This window comes from Heptranchias perlo, chromosome 13, assembly GCF_035084215.1.
Source record: "Heptranchias perlo isolate sHepPer1 chromosome 13, sHepPer1.hap1, whole genome shotgun sequence".
Taxonomy (NCBI): Eukaryota; Metazoa; Chordata; class Chondrichthyes; order Hexanchiformes; family Hexanchidae; genus Heptranchias; species Heptranchias perlo.
The window spans coordinates 27,427,106-27,449,001 of record NC_090337.1 but is presented as its reverse complement, the minus strand read 5'-3'; the positions used below and the strand labels follow the sequence as shown (position 1 = coordinate 27,449,001).

The 21,896-nt window shown below is 39.4% G+C and overlaps 1 protein-coding gene across 2 annotated transcripts in view; it reads right to left on the bottom strand.

Moving 5' to 3' along the window:
* Window positions 1–21,896, bottom strand: part of LOC137331432 (uncharacterized) — a 33,460-nt gene extending 11,564 nt beyond the window's left edge. The window contains exons 1-7 of one of the 2 annotated variants that reach the window (XM_067995217.1): window positions 21,610–21,896; window positions 20,464–20,622; window positions 15,729–15,854; window positions 14,464–14,604; window positions 10,023–10,150; window positions 2,065–2,197; window positions 1,416–1,569 (exon numbers count right to left, since the gene is read on the bottom strand). In XM_067995217.1, coding sequence (XP_067851318.1) covers window positions 1,416–1,569; window positions 2,065–2,197; window positions 10,023–10,150; window positions 14,464–14,604; window positions 15,729–15,854; window positions 20,464–20,622; window positions 21,610–21,820 — 1,052 coding nt within the window. In that variant the 5' untranslated portion in view covers window positions 21,821–21,896. Of the gene's footprint in view, window positions 1–1,415; window positions 1,570–2,064; window positions 2,198–10,022; window positions 10,151–14,463; window positions 14,605–15,728; window positions 15,928–20,463; window positions 20,623–21,609 lie in introns of those variants that run through there. The other variant, XM_067995218.1, reaches the window with a different exon arrangement.

Genomic DNA, 21,896 nt, shown 5'->3' with positions numbered 1-21,896 from the left:
GGCTCCTCAAGAAAAATCTGCACCCTTGCTACCAATCCATTCTCTGCCCTGGCTGCTTGCTGAGGCTTACCAAACTACACAACCTCTATGTTCTATTCAATCCAGGAATGGGCTTCAAAATTTTACCTCTGCAACATTGCACGCCTCCACCTTACCTTCCAAAAAAGCTGTTTATCCATGTTTTTGTCACCTCTAGACTCCATTTCTCCAATGCCCTTCTAGCCAGTCACCTGACATTCACCCTCTATACTCTCCAAATAATTGAAAACTGTTTGCATCCTGCCCGGTATTAAGACCTGTTCATCCATCGCCTTGTCCTCACTGACCTACGCTTCCTGTCCCCCATACATTGAATATAAAATCCTTGATCTTCTCCTCAAATCCCTTCATAGGCTTGCCCACCCTACCTCATGCAACCTTCTCCAGCTTTAATTTCCTTCCATACTCTCCAGTCCTAATATTCTGGTCTCCTATGTATCCCTCCTCCCTCCCTCCACTATTGGTGACAGAGCCTTCAGCTGTCTTGGTCCTACTCTCTAAAATTCCCTCCATACACACCTCCACATAGCTACTTTTGTTCTACCTTTAAAAGCCTATCTCTTTAACCAAGCTTTCAATCATCACTTTTAATTCTTCCATAAAGGGTTGGCATCCACACCTTTTCCTCCTGTGAAGTGCCTTGGAATGTTGACGATGCTGTATAAATACACATGGTTAACGTCAACAATCAAATATCCAATTGACTGATTAAATATGAACAAATGAAAAATAGCAAAAATTACCAAAGAGGATAAAATAACCAGCAGAAAAATTGCGTTATTAGGAAAATTATTGAAAATCCAGCATAGGAAGTAGAGCTTAAAATAAACAGTTTATTCTGTAAATAACTGCAAATAAAAGGTTTGGGGATGAAAAAGCAAAGTTATTTGGGTTTTGAGCAAGTTTCTAAAATGGTAAATAAACAGTACTGCAAATACCGTGAGTGCTATATCTTTCAGTATCAGTAAAGTAAGTGGCATTTTGACCTCATGTCAGCAAGAGAATCCCAGGGTTCCGCAGGGTCGTCAAATTTCTGTATATGTTGACTTACTAGCATGTAATTCCTGTTGTACGCTAATAAAACTTTTTTTACAATGGTCATACTATTTTCCTTCAGGTAGTTATTGCCCATTTTTGGATGTACAGATTGGGTATCCCTGGGAATGTGTTTGAAAATCACTTAACTAAACTATATATAAATAACAGACAGAAAAGACTCCACATGAAGGCAGACCAGAGAAGTTACCTGCTACAACTACTGAAAATTAGTGTTAGCAACTTTAAATTGGCATCTTTTGGAATATTTGTGCAGCTAAAATGTTATTATTAGATTGTAACTCTAGACTTTGAATGACCTCCACGTCAATTGGACTTACCTATCTGCATTAGCAACATAGTACAGCTGCCTCCCCAGCTGTTCTAGATGGTGTCTAAACTCCAGATTCTGGTAAAGGCTTGTAGGTACATTGTCAAATCCATAGAGAATTCCATATAGAGAGCCCGCAATGGCACCTATTGTATCACTCTCCCCTGTAGAGTCATAATATAAAATGCAACATGAAATGATTAATACTTCAAGTAAGAGAAAGGTATTTTCTCATTGTGTCTGGCTAGGTGTCCAAGGGAAAGGCCAAGCCATTCAATTTAAATACAAGTAGCTTGTTTAAATATATATATATATATATATATATATATACACACACATGTTTGGCAGATCTTTGAGTTTAACAGATGTATTAAAATGCTAGCACTTCTTAAAACAATGCTTTGACATATACATTTTTTTAAAAATTGAAATAAATTTGAATATTCACAATAACAGTAAAAGACAATAGCAATTATAACATTCCACCCATAAAGTTCATTCTGGGGTTGTGGAAATATAATTTAAATCAGTATCTAGTTATGTATGTAGCTTGAAATTTTCTATTGCTGTCATCAATTTTGTTGGTCTGAAGCTTACAGATATAATTTAGGAAATATTTACCCATCAGTGACTAACACAAAATTCTAATCAATTCTTACCCCAATGAAACATGGCTGAATAACACAGCTTCTTCCAATCATTCCCAGCAAACAAGAGTGCATCATAAGTAATCAATGTTGTTTCAAGGCCTTTCTTCGTTCCACTTGATTCTGAACGCCAGCGTCTGTGCAGCTGTCATTTTTTTTAAAAAAGTGCAGCTGTCATTTTCAATCCTGTAGTATATTTCAAAGATGACACCTATTCAGAGTAATCTAATATGATGCAATACAATTTGCTGTAAGGACTATTTTTTGTCTTCTGGTTTAGAAAGCGATAAATAAATCTATAATTATCAAACCTGGAAGTGCTCAGCAAGTGAGGCAGCATCTGTGGAGAAAGAAAGAGTTAACGTTTCAGGTCGAAGACCTTTTGCCAGTTCTGGCGAAAGGTCTTCGACCTGAAACGTTAACTCTGTTTCTTTCTCCACAGATGCTGCCTCACTTGCTGAGCTTTTGCAGTATTTTATGTTTTTATTTCAGATTTCCAGCATCTGCAGTATTTTGCTTTAGATTTAGTATCGAATCTGATATTGATATAAGTTTACAAATATTAGCCTAGAAATTGGATCGCACTGTGTCTGTTTTACAGGTGTAAAATGGGCACCTAAAGGGACAATATGGTGTGTGGCGGTGCACGCTCATTCCACGGTGGAAGTGCGAGGCCCACCATATTGGTTAGGGCTCCTCCATAGGCACACATCTGCAACTGGCATTAGGCCCGTTGCACATGCAAATCAACGGCCTAAGCCTGTTTCATGCCCCTTTGCGAAAGCGGACTGCGAATGACTGCAGCAAACTCCGAGCCTGCTGCGGTCAGTTTCTTCCAGTGCTGAGGAGCCACCCCAGTGTTCCTTAAGGGGACCGCTGGAGGCTGCCACTCGAAAGGTAACAAAAGTTTTTTTTACTTAACTTAATGTGAAGCTAGGAGGAGCAGGAGTGCTCCTCCCGGCTCCACATTAAAACCGCAAGCCGCTGCCGGCCAGGGTCACCCACTCCCAGTTGCCTCCCCTCGTCTGAGCTAGCTGATCTTGCTGTCACCCCGTGACCGGCAAGCTGTCTCTTGGGCCGCGAGTGGCACCCGTAGCTTGTCGGTACTATCCTAATGAGGCCGGCAGATCAATTTTTATGTGGTCCTGCCACTGGCCTCATCGTGCCATGCATCGGGATTGCACCCTGATTTGGGCACGATCCAATTTCTAGGCCAGTATGTTTTATTGAACAGCTCTAAATGATCAGCACTGAAAACCAATTTCCCTGGGCTAGTGAGAGGAAAATCAGCTAGAGTTCCCATCCCCTGATCACTACCCAGTGTTACAACTTACATTTGTGGGTGTAGCATGAGGACAGGACTGAGCATGGCTATGTTATCCCCATGCTCAGTTTGCTCTTCCTCACAGTCTGGGTTTCAGTGCTCATGGAACCCGAGAAGAAGTGACCACAGAAGGGGGAAGGGAAAGAAAATTGATTTCAAATTTCTTTTAAAATTTTGAAATGCAGCTTACAAATTGTCAACAGGAACCAAATTTATGTTGCTATTTTAAAGTTGACATTGGTAAACTTAGTCTTGTAAATTTTCAAGATTAAAAATATAGTGTAGAAATAGTATAGCGATGCAGTAATCAACTTTTCTGTCACAGGGGAAAGAAAAGCTTCATTGCTGTGAATGTTGTTTGGATGAGAGTAAAGGTTATAGGTTATTGCATATACGTCATACCTCTGTGCCTCTGGTGTTTTAAGTCCCTGCTTAGAAATGTGCTGAGTTTAGTCAGCCATTAGCCAAGTCACTAAGTTATGATGCTGTAACACAGAGAGAATCTGATAACCCTGTCTGATTTGTACCATTGACGCCTGTTTACACTGTTGGAAAAGCCATGAAGTCACTTTGACTACTTTTTGGAAGCACCAAGAACCCAATTTTATGCAAAATTCATTAGTTGCATTTCTTCAATCTAATCAATTAATTTTGAAATGTTAACATGATTATGGCAATGACTGAGTAATGTGAACTCACATAGAAATTGGACAACAAACAATTTGGCACAAAACTGATGGCTAATAATAATGTATCTGGTTGAATGCAATTAATAATTTTCAAATGTATTATTTTTGCCTGTGATGCAGAAAAAGAAATTAAGGATTATCTGGCATGTCAAGTTAACTTAATTTGGCAAAAAATTGATCTATATGGAACAAACTGATAGAGGGTGACATACAAGATGTTTGGTGAGATAATGTGAAAAAATTAAATGTTGTGTTAAGAAGAGAAGAAAGAACTTGCTGTTATAAAGCACCTTATTCCAATGCAATTTACAACCAATGGATTACTTCTGAAGTGTAGTCACTCTTGTTAAGTAAGAAAACACAATAGCAAACGTCTGCACAGTAAGGTCCTTTAACAGCAAATGAATAACCAGATAATCCGTTTTTTGGGAATATTGGTTGAGGAAGGAATGTTGGCCACTCTACCAGGAGAACTCACTGCTCCTTTATGAATTGTTCCTTGGGATCATTTATGTCCACCAAACCAAGGCAGGCAGGGCCTTGGTTTAACATCTTATCTGAAGGATTAGCACATGTAACCCCTTTAGTACTGCACTGAAGTATTAACTTAGATTATGTGCTTAAGTACATAGTGGAACTTGAACCTACAACCTTTCTGATTTAGAGGCAAGAGTGCGACCACCTGAGCCGAGCAGACACTGGTTAGGTTTAACGATTCCAAGGCATTTCTTCAAATAGAATCTGGTGTCAGAAACCAGGGAGGAGTCCAAAATATCATTGACTCTTAATTGGACAAGGAATGATGCATATTGGAGCAGCTATAGAAAAGTGTCTGAATGCTGTGGGTTCCCTGAGAACTATCCTATCTGTTACAAATGAAACCATGCGAGTAATCAAAATCATTTTATCTCTAAATACTCATGCACACCCTATTTAGAATTTATAATACCATCTCAGAGATGGGTTTTAAGTTGATGTGTGGTTCTTTATTTCCCCTTCCAGTTTTCTCCCCTCCACTCCTGCAGGCAGCAATTTATGCTGAGACACTTGTTCTATGGCACCAGTGGGACTATTCTTAATGTTTTTATCCCAGAGAACAAATATGAGCAAGTTATTTGGCAACACAGCCGAGCCCAGTCCTGTACTTGCCAGATGCCAGCATGTCTACTTTCTAGCAGGGAGCTGGAATCGTGCATCATATTTCCCTTCAACATCCCAGGGACATAGAGTAATGCCCCCCCACTGCGCTGGCTGATATCACTAGCTCAGAACAAGCCAGGGATTCAACTTGAGACGTTGCCCACTGACTCATCCGAAGCCCCTAACTGTAGCTTTATTTTAAAAAAGGAAATTTCATAAGGTGTCCCTTTGGAAAAAAACAGCTATAAAAATATTGTTTTATTTTTATGGAATTGTTTTAATTTAAATATTGAGTAGCAATGACATCATTAAGCAGAACCTATTAGAGGAGCTATGGAGAATGACAGTAGTGCAAGGCAGATAAATGGTATGATCACTGAAGGGTGCTCAATGAACCTTGCATCTCTCTTAATTCAACTCCCTGACACTTCCAGGGTCAGTAACTCCTCCAGGCTGGTTGTCTTGGTGTAAACAAAAATATTCAGAAAACAAAAAGGCAGAAACAAAACGATTTTCATGTTAATGACAATTCTTTGTTTACTTTTTGGAAAACGTTATTGATGGTGAGACTCAGACTTCTAAGATGAGCTTGCATTTAACTTCCCATTTTAAAGGGTCTCTCTTGTCTAGTAGATTCGTGAGTTTGGAAACAAAAGCAGCACAGCGATATATTGACGCCATTTTATCACTGGTTTGATCCCCTTCAATAAATTTTCAATCTTAAAAAGAAAACAAAAAATGCAATAATCCATGCTGCAGTATGTAGAATATCTGCTACACCACAACATTGCAACTGGCCCACGTTTATATAGAGTTTTGCTACTGTGGAGCTTCCAGTGAAGCCATCAGATCCACCTCATGCTTCCTTAATCTCCTCCCCGCTCAACTCCTGTCCTGAATTTGCACTTACTAGTTTGAATCTGTGGTCCCTTGTTCTACTCTCATGATTTAATTCCAAGTAATTATCTGAATTTTCCTTTTCCAAACCGTTTGCAATCTTATATACCTCTATGAGATTACCTCTCAGACATCTCCTTTCAAGGTTGAAAAGTTCAAGTCTTTCCAATCTTTCCTCATTACTTATATCTTTGACACTAGGGGTCAGTATTGGGGCTCTTTGCCATGCCCTCAATGTTTGAATGTCTCCCTTGTGTCTTGGTGACCAGAGCTGGTCACAGTCCTCAAGGTGTGATCTGACCAGAGCAATATACAGTTTGATCACGACTTCCTCTAATTTGATTTCTACTGTTTTGGCTGTCTGCTTCAGCATTCTATTGGCTTTGTTGAATGCTGCGTTGCATTGGTTGGGCATATCATGTATAGTGTCTACTAAGACTCCTAGGTCTCTTTCAACTTCATCCTTAGCAATTTTAACACTGAAGTAGTACATGTGCTGACCATTTTTCTTTGTGACTTCACTTTACTCTGCATTAAATTCCATCTGCCATTGTTCTGCCCACTTACATATTTTGTTTAACTCATTCTTTAATTTCTGGCTTGCCTCCTTTGATACCACTGCCCTTCTAGTTTAGTATCATCTGCAAATCTGAACAATTAGCACTGGGTTTCTGAGTCCAAGGCGTTAATGTAAATTAGAAAAGTAGTGGTCCCAATACCGATTCCTGCAGCCAATCACCCCGGAATCACTTCTCAAACAAATACCCATTGTTTCCAATCCTTCAGCCAATGTTTTTATCCATAACTAAGATTTACTCTAAATACCCACAGCCTTCAGCTTAATTCATAACTTTTCATTTGGAACTTTGTCAAATGCCTTCTGGAAGTCTAGGTACAACACCTTGTAGGGTTTATCAAAGTGCATTCAGAAGTCAAGAAGTTTGGTTAGGCAGTATCTTCCCCTTCTAAATTTATACTGACTATTGTTTACTAAATTATTATAATTGTCAGCCTTGGCTCAGTAGTAGCACTCTCACCTCTGAGTCAGAAGGTTGTTGGTTCAAGTCCCATTCCAGAGACTTGAGCACATAATCTAGACTGACACTTCAGAGCATTACTGAGGGAGCACTGCACTATCGGAGGCGCCATCTTTTGGATGAGACATTAAACAGAGGCCCTTTCTACCTATTCAGGTTGACGTAAAAGATCCGCTGGCACTATTCAAAGAGCAGAGGAGTTTTCCCTGGTGTCCTGGCCAATATTTAACCCTCAACGAAAATAATTGAAAACAGGTTATCTGGTCATTATCTCATTGCTGTTTGTGGGACTTTGCTGTGTGCAAATTGGCTGCCGTGTTCCCTATATTACAACAGTGAGTATACTTCAAAAGTACAGTACTTCATTGGCTGTAAAGCATTTGGACGTCCTGAGACCATGAAAGGCACTATATAAATGTAAGTTCTTTCTTTTCTTACTTTATTGTTATACAAATAATCAAGTTTAAATCTCAATTCCATTATTTTACATGGGATCAAAATAAGACTAATGGGTCTGTAGTTGCCTGTTGCTGATTTATTGCCCTTTTCTAATATGGGCAGTAGGGTTAGCCTACTTCCAATGTACTGGTACCTTCCCAGTGTCCAGTGACTCCCTCAAAAGGATTGCCAATGCCTCACAAAATCTCCTCTCTATTCTCCTCTAGCACTCTGGGGTAATTCCTTTAGTTTCTATTTCTTCCCCCATCGCAATAAAATACCTTGGGATGTTTTCCATATTAAAGGCACTACATAAGTGCAAGTTGTTGTTGACTGGCATCATGCTGGTTTTGTTTTTCATTAAAAAAAACTTTTATTCCAAGTCATGTATTCTAGCTTTACATTCCATCATTTTTAGTAGACCATTGTCAAAAAGCATGTTTTAAGCAAGGGGTGTGCTTCTATGTTTGGAAACATTACAGTCTTGTATTTGCAACAGTGGCACCTGATAGCTGTAAGCCACTACTGACACAAACCATATGTGTGCTATAAAGAGATCACAGACACGCTATAAATGAATGTGACTCTTAAAGGGGCAAGTATGATGACGTCAGATCATTCATCCACAATCTTACTACCTTGTATGGCTTCATACTCTTGTGACAATGTGAGACATATTCTAATTGTAGTGCGTGGAATATAATTTGATATAATAATGCACTAAGACTGAACTAGCCACTTGAGAATTGTGTGGTATGTTCAGTAATGCCTGAGTTCTGATGAAATAGATTTGGCTCCAATAAATGCAGGTCCAGAGATACACTCCATTTAAAAGATGCAGAATGATTTATTATAACAATAATTCGAGGGACTAAGATTCCATTGCCAGTATCGTCCTCCACTTCATCCCTGCAATCATAATTGGGCACTTATTATGTCAAGTAGTCATTTAGCTCTATTCAGAGATAATTACGTGCATTCCAATCAGCACATACCTACTTTGTGACATGAAAAAATAATCTAATTAAAGTGCTTCAGACATCTTACATTTTTTTTAAAATGGGAGACACCATAGGCTTGAATGGAGGTTACCAATTATAGTGTTCATTTTTCTAAATGGAGGTAATTAATATCAAATACAGGTAATTTTTTGTCAGAATCATGATTTATCTGAAACTTTGTATTGTGGTCACAGAGCTGTAGACAGCCTCATGTTGCAGAGTAAATGACTCTGCAGTTATTGAAATATAAAAAGGAAGGATTCTGGGTATATACCTATGCCATTTTTTTCTAACAGGGTAGCTTTTTGTCAGTTATGAAACAACATTTTCAAAGTCGATGCACTGCAAATAAAAGTTTCAATCTCATTGAAACATACAAAATTCTTACAGGCTCAACAGGGTAAATGCAGAGAGGATGTTTCCTCTGGCTGGGAATCTAGAACCAAGGGTCACAGTTTCAGAATAAGGGGTAGGCCATTTAGGACTGAGATGAGGAGAAATTTCTTCACTCAGAGGGTGGTGAATCTTTGGAATTCTGTACCCCAGAGCGCTGTGAAGGCTCAGTCATTGAGTACATTCAAAACAGAGATCAATAGATTTCTAGATATTAAAGGCATCAAGGGATATGGGGATGGTGCAGGAAAACGGCATTGAGGTAGAAGATCAGCCATGATCTTGTTGAATGGTGGAGCAGGCTCGAGGGGCCAGATGGCCTACTCCTGCTCCTATTTCTTATGTTCTTATGTTAGTCTCACACCGAATGAAATTTTTAGTCAGCTTTGTGTTATCCTTACAGTTGCTGATAATAGTTTCCTGACTAATTGTGTGTTAGGCCTGTATTCTTATATTCCACTAACAGCACAACACTTAATCAATGTGAACATTTATCATTTCAAATTTAATTTACCTTTTCTATTGCTCCAATACTTGGATCAATGTAGGTTAAATATATACATATGTTTTGTTATCAGAATAATCCCTTCTGCTTAATTCATTTCACAATCGTTACAAATGGATAATTGTTTTAATCTATTTCCAACAAAATTTAAACAATATGAGATTCCTGTGGAGGAAGAATAAGACAGAGAAAACAGAAAATACTATTGTGTTCTTCATAACAAAGCAGGTATCTCTACATACTTTCCTTAATTGGTTAAATATGCTGCATTTAAAATGTTTAGATATGATAGCAATAATGTTAGAATAATGGGCTTTCAACTTCAGACTAAAAAAATTGCAAGTACTTGAACGGAGGATAAAATGGGTAGGGAGGACTATTTTTGGCTAGGGGTGAGGTAGAGGGAAATAAAAGACTGATTAGGAATAAGCAAACTCTTTATTCCTCAAATTACCAGGCATTCAGGCAGTTGCATTATTTAATTAAATTTGATATTAAGAATAGACTTTGCCTTATTACTAACAACATTTTCCACCCAGGTGTTACCTTGTTTTGTTCTTCAATATCATAGATTTTAGGAAAAATTGGATTATCACATCCATCCTTTTCAATTCCCCTCAGCTGGAGGTAAAATTGCCATTTGGTTTCAAAAGAAAACCAATTCTCACGATAATCTGTGAATATGAACATAAGTATGTGTGAATTAAATAACTCACACAAAATACAGCCAATACATTTAGAATCTGCACTTAAATTAGTCACAGCAATAGATATTCTGAAAATTAATGCTTGAAAACATAGGTATTGGTGATACTTTTATCAATATTATCCTTCCATGGTCTCTCTCCACCCTGCTGCTGCTATCTCCAGGTCTACATCCTGCACGTACCCTCCACTTGTCCCTCTCTGCTCCAGAATCAGTGGCACAGTCTTCAGCCACCAATCCCTGCATTCTGGATTTCTCTCCTTAAACCTCTTTGCCTCACTATCTTTTTCTCTCCTTCAAAAGTCTCCTGAAGTCATTTCTTAGTCCTTTCCTCTACCATCTCCTAGTTCCTGCCCAATATCCACTGCTGCTCTTGTAAAAGTACATTAGGAACTTTTGTCAGGTGAAAGATGCTACAAATGTAAGTAGCATAATGTCTAATGCAATAAATTGCATTATATTATGCTGTTATTTCACTTTATTTTCAACCTACAATTTGGAGAAGGGGACTGGTTGCTATACTGCTTTAAGCATAGTCCTTTCATCTCTCTGACCTGAATTCAAATCTTGTCCAATAGCTACAAAAGTCCCAACTGAATGAATTTGGAATGTCTCAACTCAGTTCTTAGGGAGGTGAGCCAACACAACCAAACTAACTTAATATGGCACTAAATTGCCAGTATCATTCAGAAAGACATACAGAAGAAAGAAGTGAGAAATCAAAGTCCTGCACTGCTACTCTTCTAAGGTTGTGGTTCAGGCACATTTTTGAGGGGAAGTAGAGTTTTCTTTACCATCCATCTTATTCATGCTGTGCCTGAGCTGGGAGGGTCTGATGGTTATGCTCAGTGCAAAAAGCAGATATGTATTCTGTTGCCCATCGCTCATAGCTCTTATGCGGATAGCTATAAAGATATTTACTTATATAAGAAAATCGTTCATGTGATGTCAGCATCCAAATTTTCTATTTAAGTTTTGTTCATTAAAGGGCAGAATTAGCAATGTTATATTCTATAATTATCATGTTATAAGTACCACACTTAGAAGAGATGTCAGGCAGTCTTTATAGGTAGGTAGTTTTCCAATATGTCATAAATTGGGATGTCTGTTCAGTGCCAGCCTTGGCTCAATGGTAGCACTTTTACCTCTGAGACAGAAAGTCGTGGGTTCAAGCCCCACTTCAGAAACTGGAACACACAATCTAGGCTGATATTGCAGTCAAGTAGTGAGGGAGTGCTGCATTTTAGATAATTATTTTATTCGTTCATGAGATGTGGGCGTCACTGGCGAGGCCAGCATTTATTGCCCATCCCTTATCGCACTTGAGAAGGTGGTGGTGAGCCGCCTTCTTGAACTGCTGCAGTCCGTGTGGTGAAAGTTCTCCCACAGTGCTGTTAGGAAGGGAGTTCCAGGATTTTGACCCAGCGACGATGAAGGAACGGTGATATATTTCCAAGTCGGGATGGTGTATGACTTGGAGGGGAACATGCAGGTGGTGTTGTTCCCATGTGCCTGCTGCCCTTGTCCTTCTAGGTGGTAGAGGTCACTGGTTTGGGAGATGCTGTCGAAGAAGCCTTGGCGGGTTGCTGCAGTGCATCCTGTAGATGGTATACACTGCAGCCACGGTGCGCCGGTGGTGAAGGGAGTGAATGTTTAGGGTGGTGGATGGGGTACCAATCAAGCGGGCTGCTTTGTCCTGGATGGTGTCGAGCTTCTTGAGTGTTGTTGGAGCTGCACTCATCTAGGCAAGTGGAGAGTATTCCATCACACTCCTGACTTGTGCCTTGTAGATGGTGGAAAGGCTTAAGAGAGTCAAGAGATGATTCACTCGCCGCAGAATACCCAGCCTCTGACCGGCTCTTGTAGCCGCAGTATTTATATGGCTGGTCCAGTTAAGTTTCTGGTCAATGGTGACCCCCAGGATGTTGATGGTGGGGGGATTCGGTGATGGTAATGCCATTGAATGTCAAGGGGAGGTGGTTAGACTCTCTCTTGTTGGAGATAGTCATTGCCTGGCACTTATCTGGCATGAATGTTACTTGCCACTTATCAGCCCAAGCCTGGATGTTGTCCAGGTCTTGCTGCATGTGGGCACAGACTGCTTCATTATCTGACGGGTTGCGAATGGAACTGAACAATGTGAAGGTCATTGATGAAGCAGCTGAAGATGGTTGGGCCAAGAACACTGCCCTGAGGAACTCCTGCAGCAATATCCTGGGGCTGAGATGATTGGCCTCCAACAATCACTACCATCTTCCTTTGTGCTAGGTGTGACTCCAGCCACTGGAGAGTTTTCCCCCTGATTCCCATTGACTTCAATTTTACTTGGGCTCCTTGTTGCCACACTCAGTCAAATGCTGCCTTAATGTCAAAGGCAGTCACTCTCACCTCACCTCTAGAATTCAGCTCTTTGTCCATATTTGGACCAAGGCTGTAATGAGGTCTGGAGCTGAGTGGTCCTGGCGGAACCCAAACTGAGCATTGGTGAGCAGGTTATTGTGAATAAGTGCCACTTGATAGCACTGTCGATGACACCTTCCATCACTTTGCTGATGGTTGAGAGTAGACTGATGTGGCGGTAATTGGCCGGATTGGATTTGTCCTGCTTTTTGTGGACAGGACAGGACCGCAGGGAACACTGAGTCTCAGCTCCATAAACAACTACCAGGAACGCCACAGAAATGAAGATGCACAAAGGCAGAAATGCAGCGAGCTTTTTGTGGACAGGACATACCTGGCCAATTTTCCACATTGTCAGGGAGATACCAGTGTTGTAGCTGTACTGGAACAGCTTGGCTAGAAGCGCAACTAGTTCTGGAGCATAACTCTTCAGCACTACAGCCAGGATGTTGTCGCGGCCCACAGCCTTTGTTGTATCCAGCGCACACAGCCATTTCTTGATATCACATGGAGTGAATCGAATTGGCTGAAGACTGACTTCTGTGATGGTGGGGATATCAGGAGGAGGCCGAGATGGATCATCCACTCAGCACTTCTGGCTGAAGATGAGACGTTAAACCAAGTCTGCCTGTTCAGTTGTAAGAAAAAGATGTCGTCAGAGCCCAATCTGCATATTTAATGAAGGACCCTGCTGGTTTCAGGCAGGTGTGCTTCTTGCCTATTCAGAAGAGCAGGTTAAAATTGGGACCTGCGGGATCGGTGTGGGACATCGGCGGATGAGTCCTACAGGTGATTTTATCTGCTTGTATTGTACCCTGCTGAGCAGCCCTATTATGTCACAATTGACCCATTTATTCTGAGAGAATCAGGAGATAGTTCCTAAGAAACGACACTTGGTCAAGGGAGGGTCTGTATCAGGCTTGAAGGACAGCTCTTCTGACAAATCAATACTAGGCTTGATTGATAGTTACTCTGGCCAACTCCAGCCAGGAGGCAGGACCATGAACCAAGCCCCTTACTTCCTGTAAGACAAAAAACATGAGAACAAAGACCCATAATTTGGAAAGTCAGTTGGTGAGATCTGCTGAAAAGGAGGCCAGTGAAGTGCAGGCAGTTTTCATTTAAGAAGCAAGTCAGCCTAGGCTTGAATGGCTGGCCACTTTCAAGATGAAAAGCTGTCTGGGAAAACTGCAATTTTTTTTTAGCCCACAGAAAGTGCCTGTGAAATGCATTTTTATTATTTTAATCATTTACTTGGACGGAACTGAAGTTAGTTGGATTAAAGTTGAAATTTGGTTAAAACAGTTACTCTGTACATTCACAGTAAAATAATGAAGTTTAACTATCTATAGCTGGTCTCATCTTATGGTGTTATCAGTCTGCCCACTGAAAGATTGAAGATGCACATGTGAGGAAGACATGTCATCCAATTCAGATCGCAAAGGGTTACTTTTGTTATGCCTCCCCATCCTATTTGCACTGTGGTATATTTAGATATTGGGCAGTATGGGACCACTTATGAGCATGAACAGTGCTGCTGAACCCCAAGAGAGTATCTATGGCAGATTGAAATTGTAACTAAATTATGGTTGGGACTATTATTATAAGGCAATTGTAAAAAGGTGTTAAATGTAAATCCATTTCTTTATACACTACAACAAAAGTAAATGAGAAACATTTCAAGGTTTAAAAGCAGAAACCTTTTAGTTACCTCAACATTCTCTAACACATATAAGTAGCAAAATGTTTTCACAATTTATATTTACTTTTGTAAAGTCTTTCTATTATACCTCTCAGGATCTAAAAATAAATTTTATACAAATAGTGAGGTAAATTATGAAGAGTTTTATTTAATAAGTAGATTTGCAAACTGGATACTACCTGAAAAGTGCTTAATCTTCTTTCCACAGTACTGTTCCGCAGTGGGCATCACTTCCATCATCCTACGTCCCCACTGAGCAATAGGCTTCCCTTGGATAGCATATGATGTGAAAAGTGCTGTACAGAAAGTACCTAGAAACCCTACAGATGAACATGTTTTAGAGTTAATATTTCAGATAGTCAATGAGAACCAGTCTGAAGTGTTTTGGATATTAAAGAAACAATCAGCCTTTTCCATTGCACATCTTTCAAGAACAAAAAACTTTTAACTGTATTGTGATGTGTGCAGTTCACTGTACAGTTTTGTTCCATAATATCAAAAATCAATGCAGCTAACAGCACTAAGTTCAGACAGTAGGCTGCCATTCTTCGACCCAGCTTGATTGCGAATTTGGTGCATGAAAGATACCAGAGTGAAATCAATGTACAGAATAATACAGCATGGTGGTGTACAATACATTAAAACAAACGATACAATGCAACCTTAAATGTAATGCAGGTACAAATCTAATAGAACAGATGAAGATATTTCTTCTCTTTCAGGTCTTTTTCACGGTCATGCCAATCCCAGATGCTTCACTTAAATCATCCACAAGCAGACGCACAAGAGTGGACCAGATGACACACCATAGAACCTTTGCACCCTCTAAGTCTTCATACTAAATGGCCCTTGATGGCATAGCTGAGTTTGAGAACTTGCTGTGTACAGAATTGGGAAGATAAATCTGCATCCTTCCCGTAAGCCATGTTGTTGCACCACACTCAAGATACACAACATGCAGTATCATTATATAGGATAGATTAAAGATGAGAATGATATACATGAGAGTTTAGACAAGATGGAATAAATCAGAATCTGACTCAGTAATATATTAGTTAAGAACTTTACATAATTTTCTACTTTATTTTTCCTCTTTGTTTTACTTATGAATACAGAGATTATAAATTTAACTACTTGCTTCAATACTCTGCTGCTATTTGCAGCATTTACAGCATTTACATTTTATAGCATTCCACAGCTGGTGTAGTCCCACTTGTAATGAGTTCTTTGCTACAACGTAGTTTTTGGTGGGTTTCTAAGTATAGCATTAGAATGAGGCCCTGGTACACTCTATCCCAGTGTGCATATTGTGAAGGCTATTGCTAGAAAATAAGAACAGATTTTTTTAATGGTTTTTGGTACTATAGTGAAACAATCCCTTGATGGTCATCAGGTACAACGGTTTATTGCTGAAAAGGGTATAACTTAATCCTTCGCGTGTTACCTGTTGGATAACTGTGTGTCATTCGACCACATTCAATGCTGGCTTGCAAGAGGTCATTCAGTTGCTCTGCCTTTGAATAGCACATACCGATACACATTGTTCTCGCAGCTGCTCCAAATTTAGGTTCTGTGAATTGGCATGTGACAGCCGATTAATAGTGGTGCTTCGAATTCCATATCACTAGTACATACCAATGTTACTAAAACAAAAAACAATTATTACTATATTTTAAGAAGCCAGCTTTTAATTGACTTTTGTTTCTACTGTTTGCTTGTATTGAATTGCAATCATGGTGGATAATAATGCTTTTATCTCATTCCTTTAATATCTAAGCAGGGGAAAACATTAAATATGCTGACTGAATTACTAAAGCTCATGTTTATGATCTAATGGTAAATCCAAACTTATTGTTAATAAATATTCTGTACATTACAAATGTGCTACTCAAGTTCTATGAAAATGAAGTCAGTAACATATGTGCAAATGTAAAATTGCAAACTGTTTGAACTGTGCCCTTAGCTTTGAAATGGAATTTCCATTTGTATCATCACAAAATTGCTCTTCACATCAGACTATTTCCAGTGAATAATTTAACATCCACCAAAACATTCAGCATTTACTAAGGCAATAATGCACACTTACCAATACCAGATTATTTTGAACACCTTTTGAAATGCTAATTACTTGGCTTGATTATTCGAACTTTCAACAGGGTTTTGAGTTGCATACAATCTCACGTTGGTTGCTTTTGCTTGTAAAAAAACCCCCCACTAAAATTGAATAGTTTTCTGTCCAGGTCATCTTTGTTTCTCCCAGAAGGACAAGGTGTTACAAACTACTCTGTTCACTATAGAAAAGTGATGTATATGCACAGTCCCTACATTCCAGATTATAACATGAAGATCTTGGCAGAGATTGAGATTCTCTGAAATTGTTACACTGAACACCTCAAACCTCAATCATCCCCCTCGCGCTGTTTTCTGAAGTAAATACATAGAAGTCACAACACAGAAACAGGCCATTACCAACACAAATAGTTCTAATCACATTTACCCATCCTGTTCCCATACCCCTTCAACCCCCTTTCCTTCATCCCTCTATCCAATCTAATCTTGAATGTTGACATAGTTTCTGCCTCAACCACTAACCCTGGAAGTGAATTCCACAGCCTCACACCTCTGAGTGAAGACACTCTTCCTGCCTTCTGTTCTAAATTTCTTACATTTAACCTTGTATTTGTGGCCTTTCATTCTTCACCCCTCAACTATTGGAAACAGTCTGCTTTCTCTACTCTATCCTATCCTTCCATAATTTGAAATACTATTATATTGCTCTGTAACCTTTGTTGTTATAACAAAAAAAATATTTTAAATCTTTCTCCGTATTTGTATTTCCTCATTCCAGGCAGCATCCTAGTCAATCTGTGTTGTAACCTCTCTAACACCTCAATATCCTTCCTATCATATGGAGCCCAATACTACATATTATACTCTAACTGAGGTCTTAATAAAGTTTTATGTCGGCTCATCATTATCTCTTGGCATTTATATTCTATACCTCTAAAGAAAAAAACCTAGAATTCTATTAGCTTTTTTTCCCACAGCCTTATCAACCCAAGCTGCTGCCTTTAATGTTCTGTTAACCAGTACCCCCAAATCCCTCTGCTCTTCCACAATACTGAACCTACTTCTATTCAGAATACAATTATCGCTATTAATTTTTTAACAAAATGCATCACCTCACACTTATTGACATTGAATTCCATCTGCCACTTTCTAGCCCATTCCCCCATCTTTTCAATATCTCTTTGGAGCTTCCTTTGGTCTTCTAAAGAATTAACAATACCTCATATTTTGGTATCATCTGCAAATTTCAACACCACTCCCTCTAGGCCTATATCCAAATCATTGATATACACAGTGAACAGAAGTACCCCAGAACTGAACCCTGAAGGACACCATTTCCAATCACTCTGAAAAACTGCCCTGAACTCCTACTCCATTTTTTTCCTTCTAAAACATATTTCATCCAGTTTGCTATCCTCCCCATAATTCCATACCCCTTAACCTTCTCTAGTAATTTCCCATGTGGTACCTTGTCAAAGACTTTTCTAAAGTCCATGTCCACTACATTTCCCCTATCTACCATGTCTGTTATCTCCTCAGAGAATTCTATGAGTTTTGTCAAGCACATTCGTCGCTTGAAATCTGTGCTGGCTGCTTCTAACTATTTTTTGTTATCTAGATACGTAGTAATTTCATCCTTAATTAAAGACTCTAAAACATTTCCAATCACAGATGTTAAGCTAACTGGCCTGTAATTACCCGGATTAGCTCTGTCTTCCTTTTTAAAAATGGGTACTACATTGGCTGCTCTCCAGTCCTCTGGCACATATCCACACTCAATTTAACTTCTAGGGCCTCTGCAATTTCATCCCTCAACTCCTTTAGGATCCTAAGAGGTATCCCATTAGACTCTAGCATTTTGTCATCCCTTAACTGAACTAACATTTAAAATTTTCCTTTTATCCACTACAATGTCGCTCATTTCTCTCTTGTGGGATATTGGTGTTGCAGATGGCCACCATCCTTCCCTACATAACAACAGCCACTGCACCTAAAAAGTGCTTTGAGATAGTAGCAAGGGTGATGTGTTATAGTGGGTGATGGGTCATAGGCTCGAGTGCAACTGTTCCATGACTGGTCCAGTTTTCCACTCATTCTGCAAAACATACTGCTTAGCCACACCAAACAGTATTACACCTTCCTCTCCAAAGCTAAAACTTCCTACAATTCCAGGAACATCATGGAGGGGAAGGATAATATCTATTGCTACGAGATTGTCTTTTGTGTGTAGATATTTTTCTCCTCTCTGCCCTTTTTTCTGGGAGTACAGTATGATATTTACTGCTTCCTGTGGCCAGTTCTAGCTACTCCATCTCAGAAAGTGTGAATTCTAACTTCATGTTTGGCTGTTTCAGTGCGACGTGCTGTATTAGCAGTCTGAGCCTGGAGTTTGAAGAATGAGTTGCTATAGAAAGTTTTATAAAACAGTCATGCAGCCACTGTTGTTTTTCTGGGAACTAATAACTAATAACCAAAACTAGGGGCCATAAATAAAACATAGTCACTAATAAATCCCATAGGGAACTCAGGAGAAACTTCTTTACCCAGAGAGTGGTTAGAATGTGGAACTCGCTACCACAAGGAGTAGTTGAGGCCACCAGCATAGATGCATTTAAAGGGAAACTAGATAAACACATGAAGGTGAAAGGAATAGAAGATTATGCTGATAGGTTTAGATGAGGGGTGGGAGAAGGTTTGTGTGGAGCATAAATACCGGCATGGACCCGTTGGGCCACATGGCCTGTTTCTGTGCTGTACATTCTATGTAATAACCCAGATTTCTCTTCTCAATGACAAATACTCCTGCAACCTCTTTCACCTGCCGCTCCAACCTCGATTCTAACAATAATGCAAAGAATTTATGGACTTTTTAGTTTCAAAATGTGAGACCATCCATGCCATGCGGGTGCTTCAGCCACTACCTCATCTTGACCTCACTTCCATCTCCAACCTTCTCCCAGCCTCATTGGGATGACTCACCTCATCCCAATCCCTCATAACTCTGTAGGTTGTTCCCCATCGCTCCCAATTCCCTCTTCAAGCTCATCTTTTCCATTAGGACAATCTCCTGTTTCCTTGATCCTCTCCCCACCAAACTCCTGATCATTTAGTTATCTTTCTTAATCCTATGCTCACCAACATTGTAAATAGGGTCCCTCTGGTCAGGCATCATCCCCCTCCTATTCAAAATTGCCATCATCTCATGCTCTTCAAAAAGCATATCCAAGCTGTTTTGTTCTCACCGACTATCATCCAATCCCCAATCTCCCTTTCCACTCCAAAGTCCTTGAGCATGATGTCACCTCCCGCCTCCATGCTCACCTTTCTCATAACTACCTGTTTGCATCCCTTCAGTCTGGTTTCTGCCCCATTGTCAATACTAAGGTTGCCCTGATCAAAGTCACATGATATCCTCAACAATTCAGCGGTACATTATCTCTCCTTGATTGCTCTGTGATGTTTAGCACAGTTGATCATTTTCCTCCACTGTCTTGCCTCTCGTACTTCAAACTAGCAGTGAGCAACACCACAGAATATTCACTCCTGTTGTATAAAAGTACTGAAGTTGACGAGTGAACTGTTTTGTTTTCATTTTGTGCAGAGTTCACCTTGTATTAATCTGAATTGGAGATTCAGTTGTAACAGATGACCAACTGTGCTTTGCTGAAACCAACTGTAAATTATCAATTGATAAACTTGCAGTGATTGTAGAACAGTCAGTCACTAATCCTTCATTGTGAACATCTTCATATATTGACTACAAGAAGCATACTGGCTATTCATGAATACCCTGGCAACAGTTGGTGACAAAAAAAATTCAGAACAATCAGCTACACAAATTTAACAACGTATAAAATACATGAAGAAAAAGCATTCAATGGAGTAGCTCCAAGGCTGTAGTCTCATCTGAGAGTTCAATTGAGGACTATATAGCGTCACCTGAATCATTGATTTGTAGTAAATCACGATCGTTAATTATTCTTTATACACATTCCGTAGTAACTCTAATCTACCTACATTTTCCCTCAACGAGGACATTAATATTTCACAATCTTGGTGCACAATTAACAGACATGCACTTGCTTAAAATTATATGATATGGTTTTCACCTTTTTTACTTAACGGCGTGTATCCTTTGGGGGTATAGGTTTTTGTTTGCACTTGAGCTCCGTCTAATACTGATTTTGGATGACGGTTCTGGTATGTATGCAATGCAATGAGGTATCTCCTTGCTGCTTGGCTGCAAAGTTCTTGCAAGGAATCCCACCCTGAAAGAACAGCACAGATTGCTTATTACTATTTAACACGCTAACGATCTTAAGGTCATATTTGATCAAATCTTAAATCAAACGCTTAAATGTGCAATCCATTCAATAATACATAGAGTGTAACAAAAAAAAACTGAATATGCTGGAAATATCCATCAGGTTGAAGTTCCCGAAAGATTAACCTGTTTTCTCTTGTCAGATGTTAACGGAGCTGCGGTGTATTTCCGACATTTCTTTTTAGGAGATATAACTTCACTGTTAAAGTCTTTGTGTCGAAAATTTACTCTATGCCATGACCTAAAAAAAATGTGATCTTTAGAAAAGTAACTGGTGAAATATATATTATAGACTTATTATGCTAGTGACGTAACTTCTAGTCTCCTTTCCAAACTACCTCTGCGCAGTTATAACCCATGTACACTAAAATTAGATAGAGTTTTTGTTCACAATGCTCCTTTAATAGTCAGTTCGAAGTTTACCTTTCACATCTAAATATGGTTGAAAGGGAAAAAAAAGTAGCATTGTTTGGAATTTGCGTTTTTAAAAAGTTAGAATGCCACAAGAGCTTGTTATAATACATGAATAATGTGGTGTAATGCTGACAGTTAAAAATCATACTTTTAACTACGTTAAAGGCGCTATATAAATGCAAGTTGTTGTAAAATCGTACTTTAGTCGTCCGTTCGAAACAAGAGGCAGAAAATAGCGACGCAGGTGATGTCAGAGCAGCACTTCAACATTTGTATCCTTACAGATAAAAATCACATTAAGGTTATCTGCAATGGAATCGTGTGAATGAACTGTGTTTATCTGTAGGCAGAGATAAGCTTTACCAATGACTGGTTTAATATCAATCACTTGGTGAACAGCAAAACTTCAATAACATATCTAAAAAGGGACAAAAAGGGAAGAGAACAAATGAACAAAGCAAGAGCAAGAAACAAAAGAACAAGAGGAAAAGAAAGCGAAGACTAAAAGAAAACTCACCAGAAGCTAACGCTTCAGCAGTTGCCATGTGCATGAGGGTATCAAATGGAGCCTTCCACTGAAATGATTTTAAAATCATTGTGTCTATCTCGCCTGATAAATCCGACTCCGTCAGTTTTAGTCCAGGTTTGTTGCACTCATGACAAACATTGTGATAGCCCATGGCATTTCCTAGTGCTCCTAGGACCATGGCAGCTTCGTACCTCTCCATTGCACCGGGTCCCAGAACCTTGAGCGCTGACTCCTGAAGGAAACTGCTCGACTGTCTCGAGAATCCACGCCAAGGT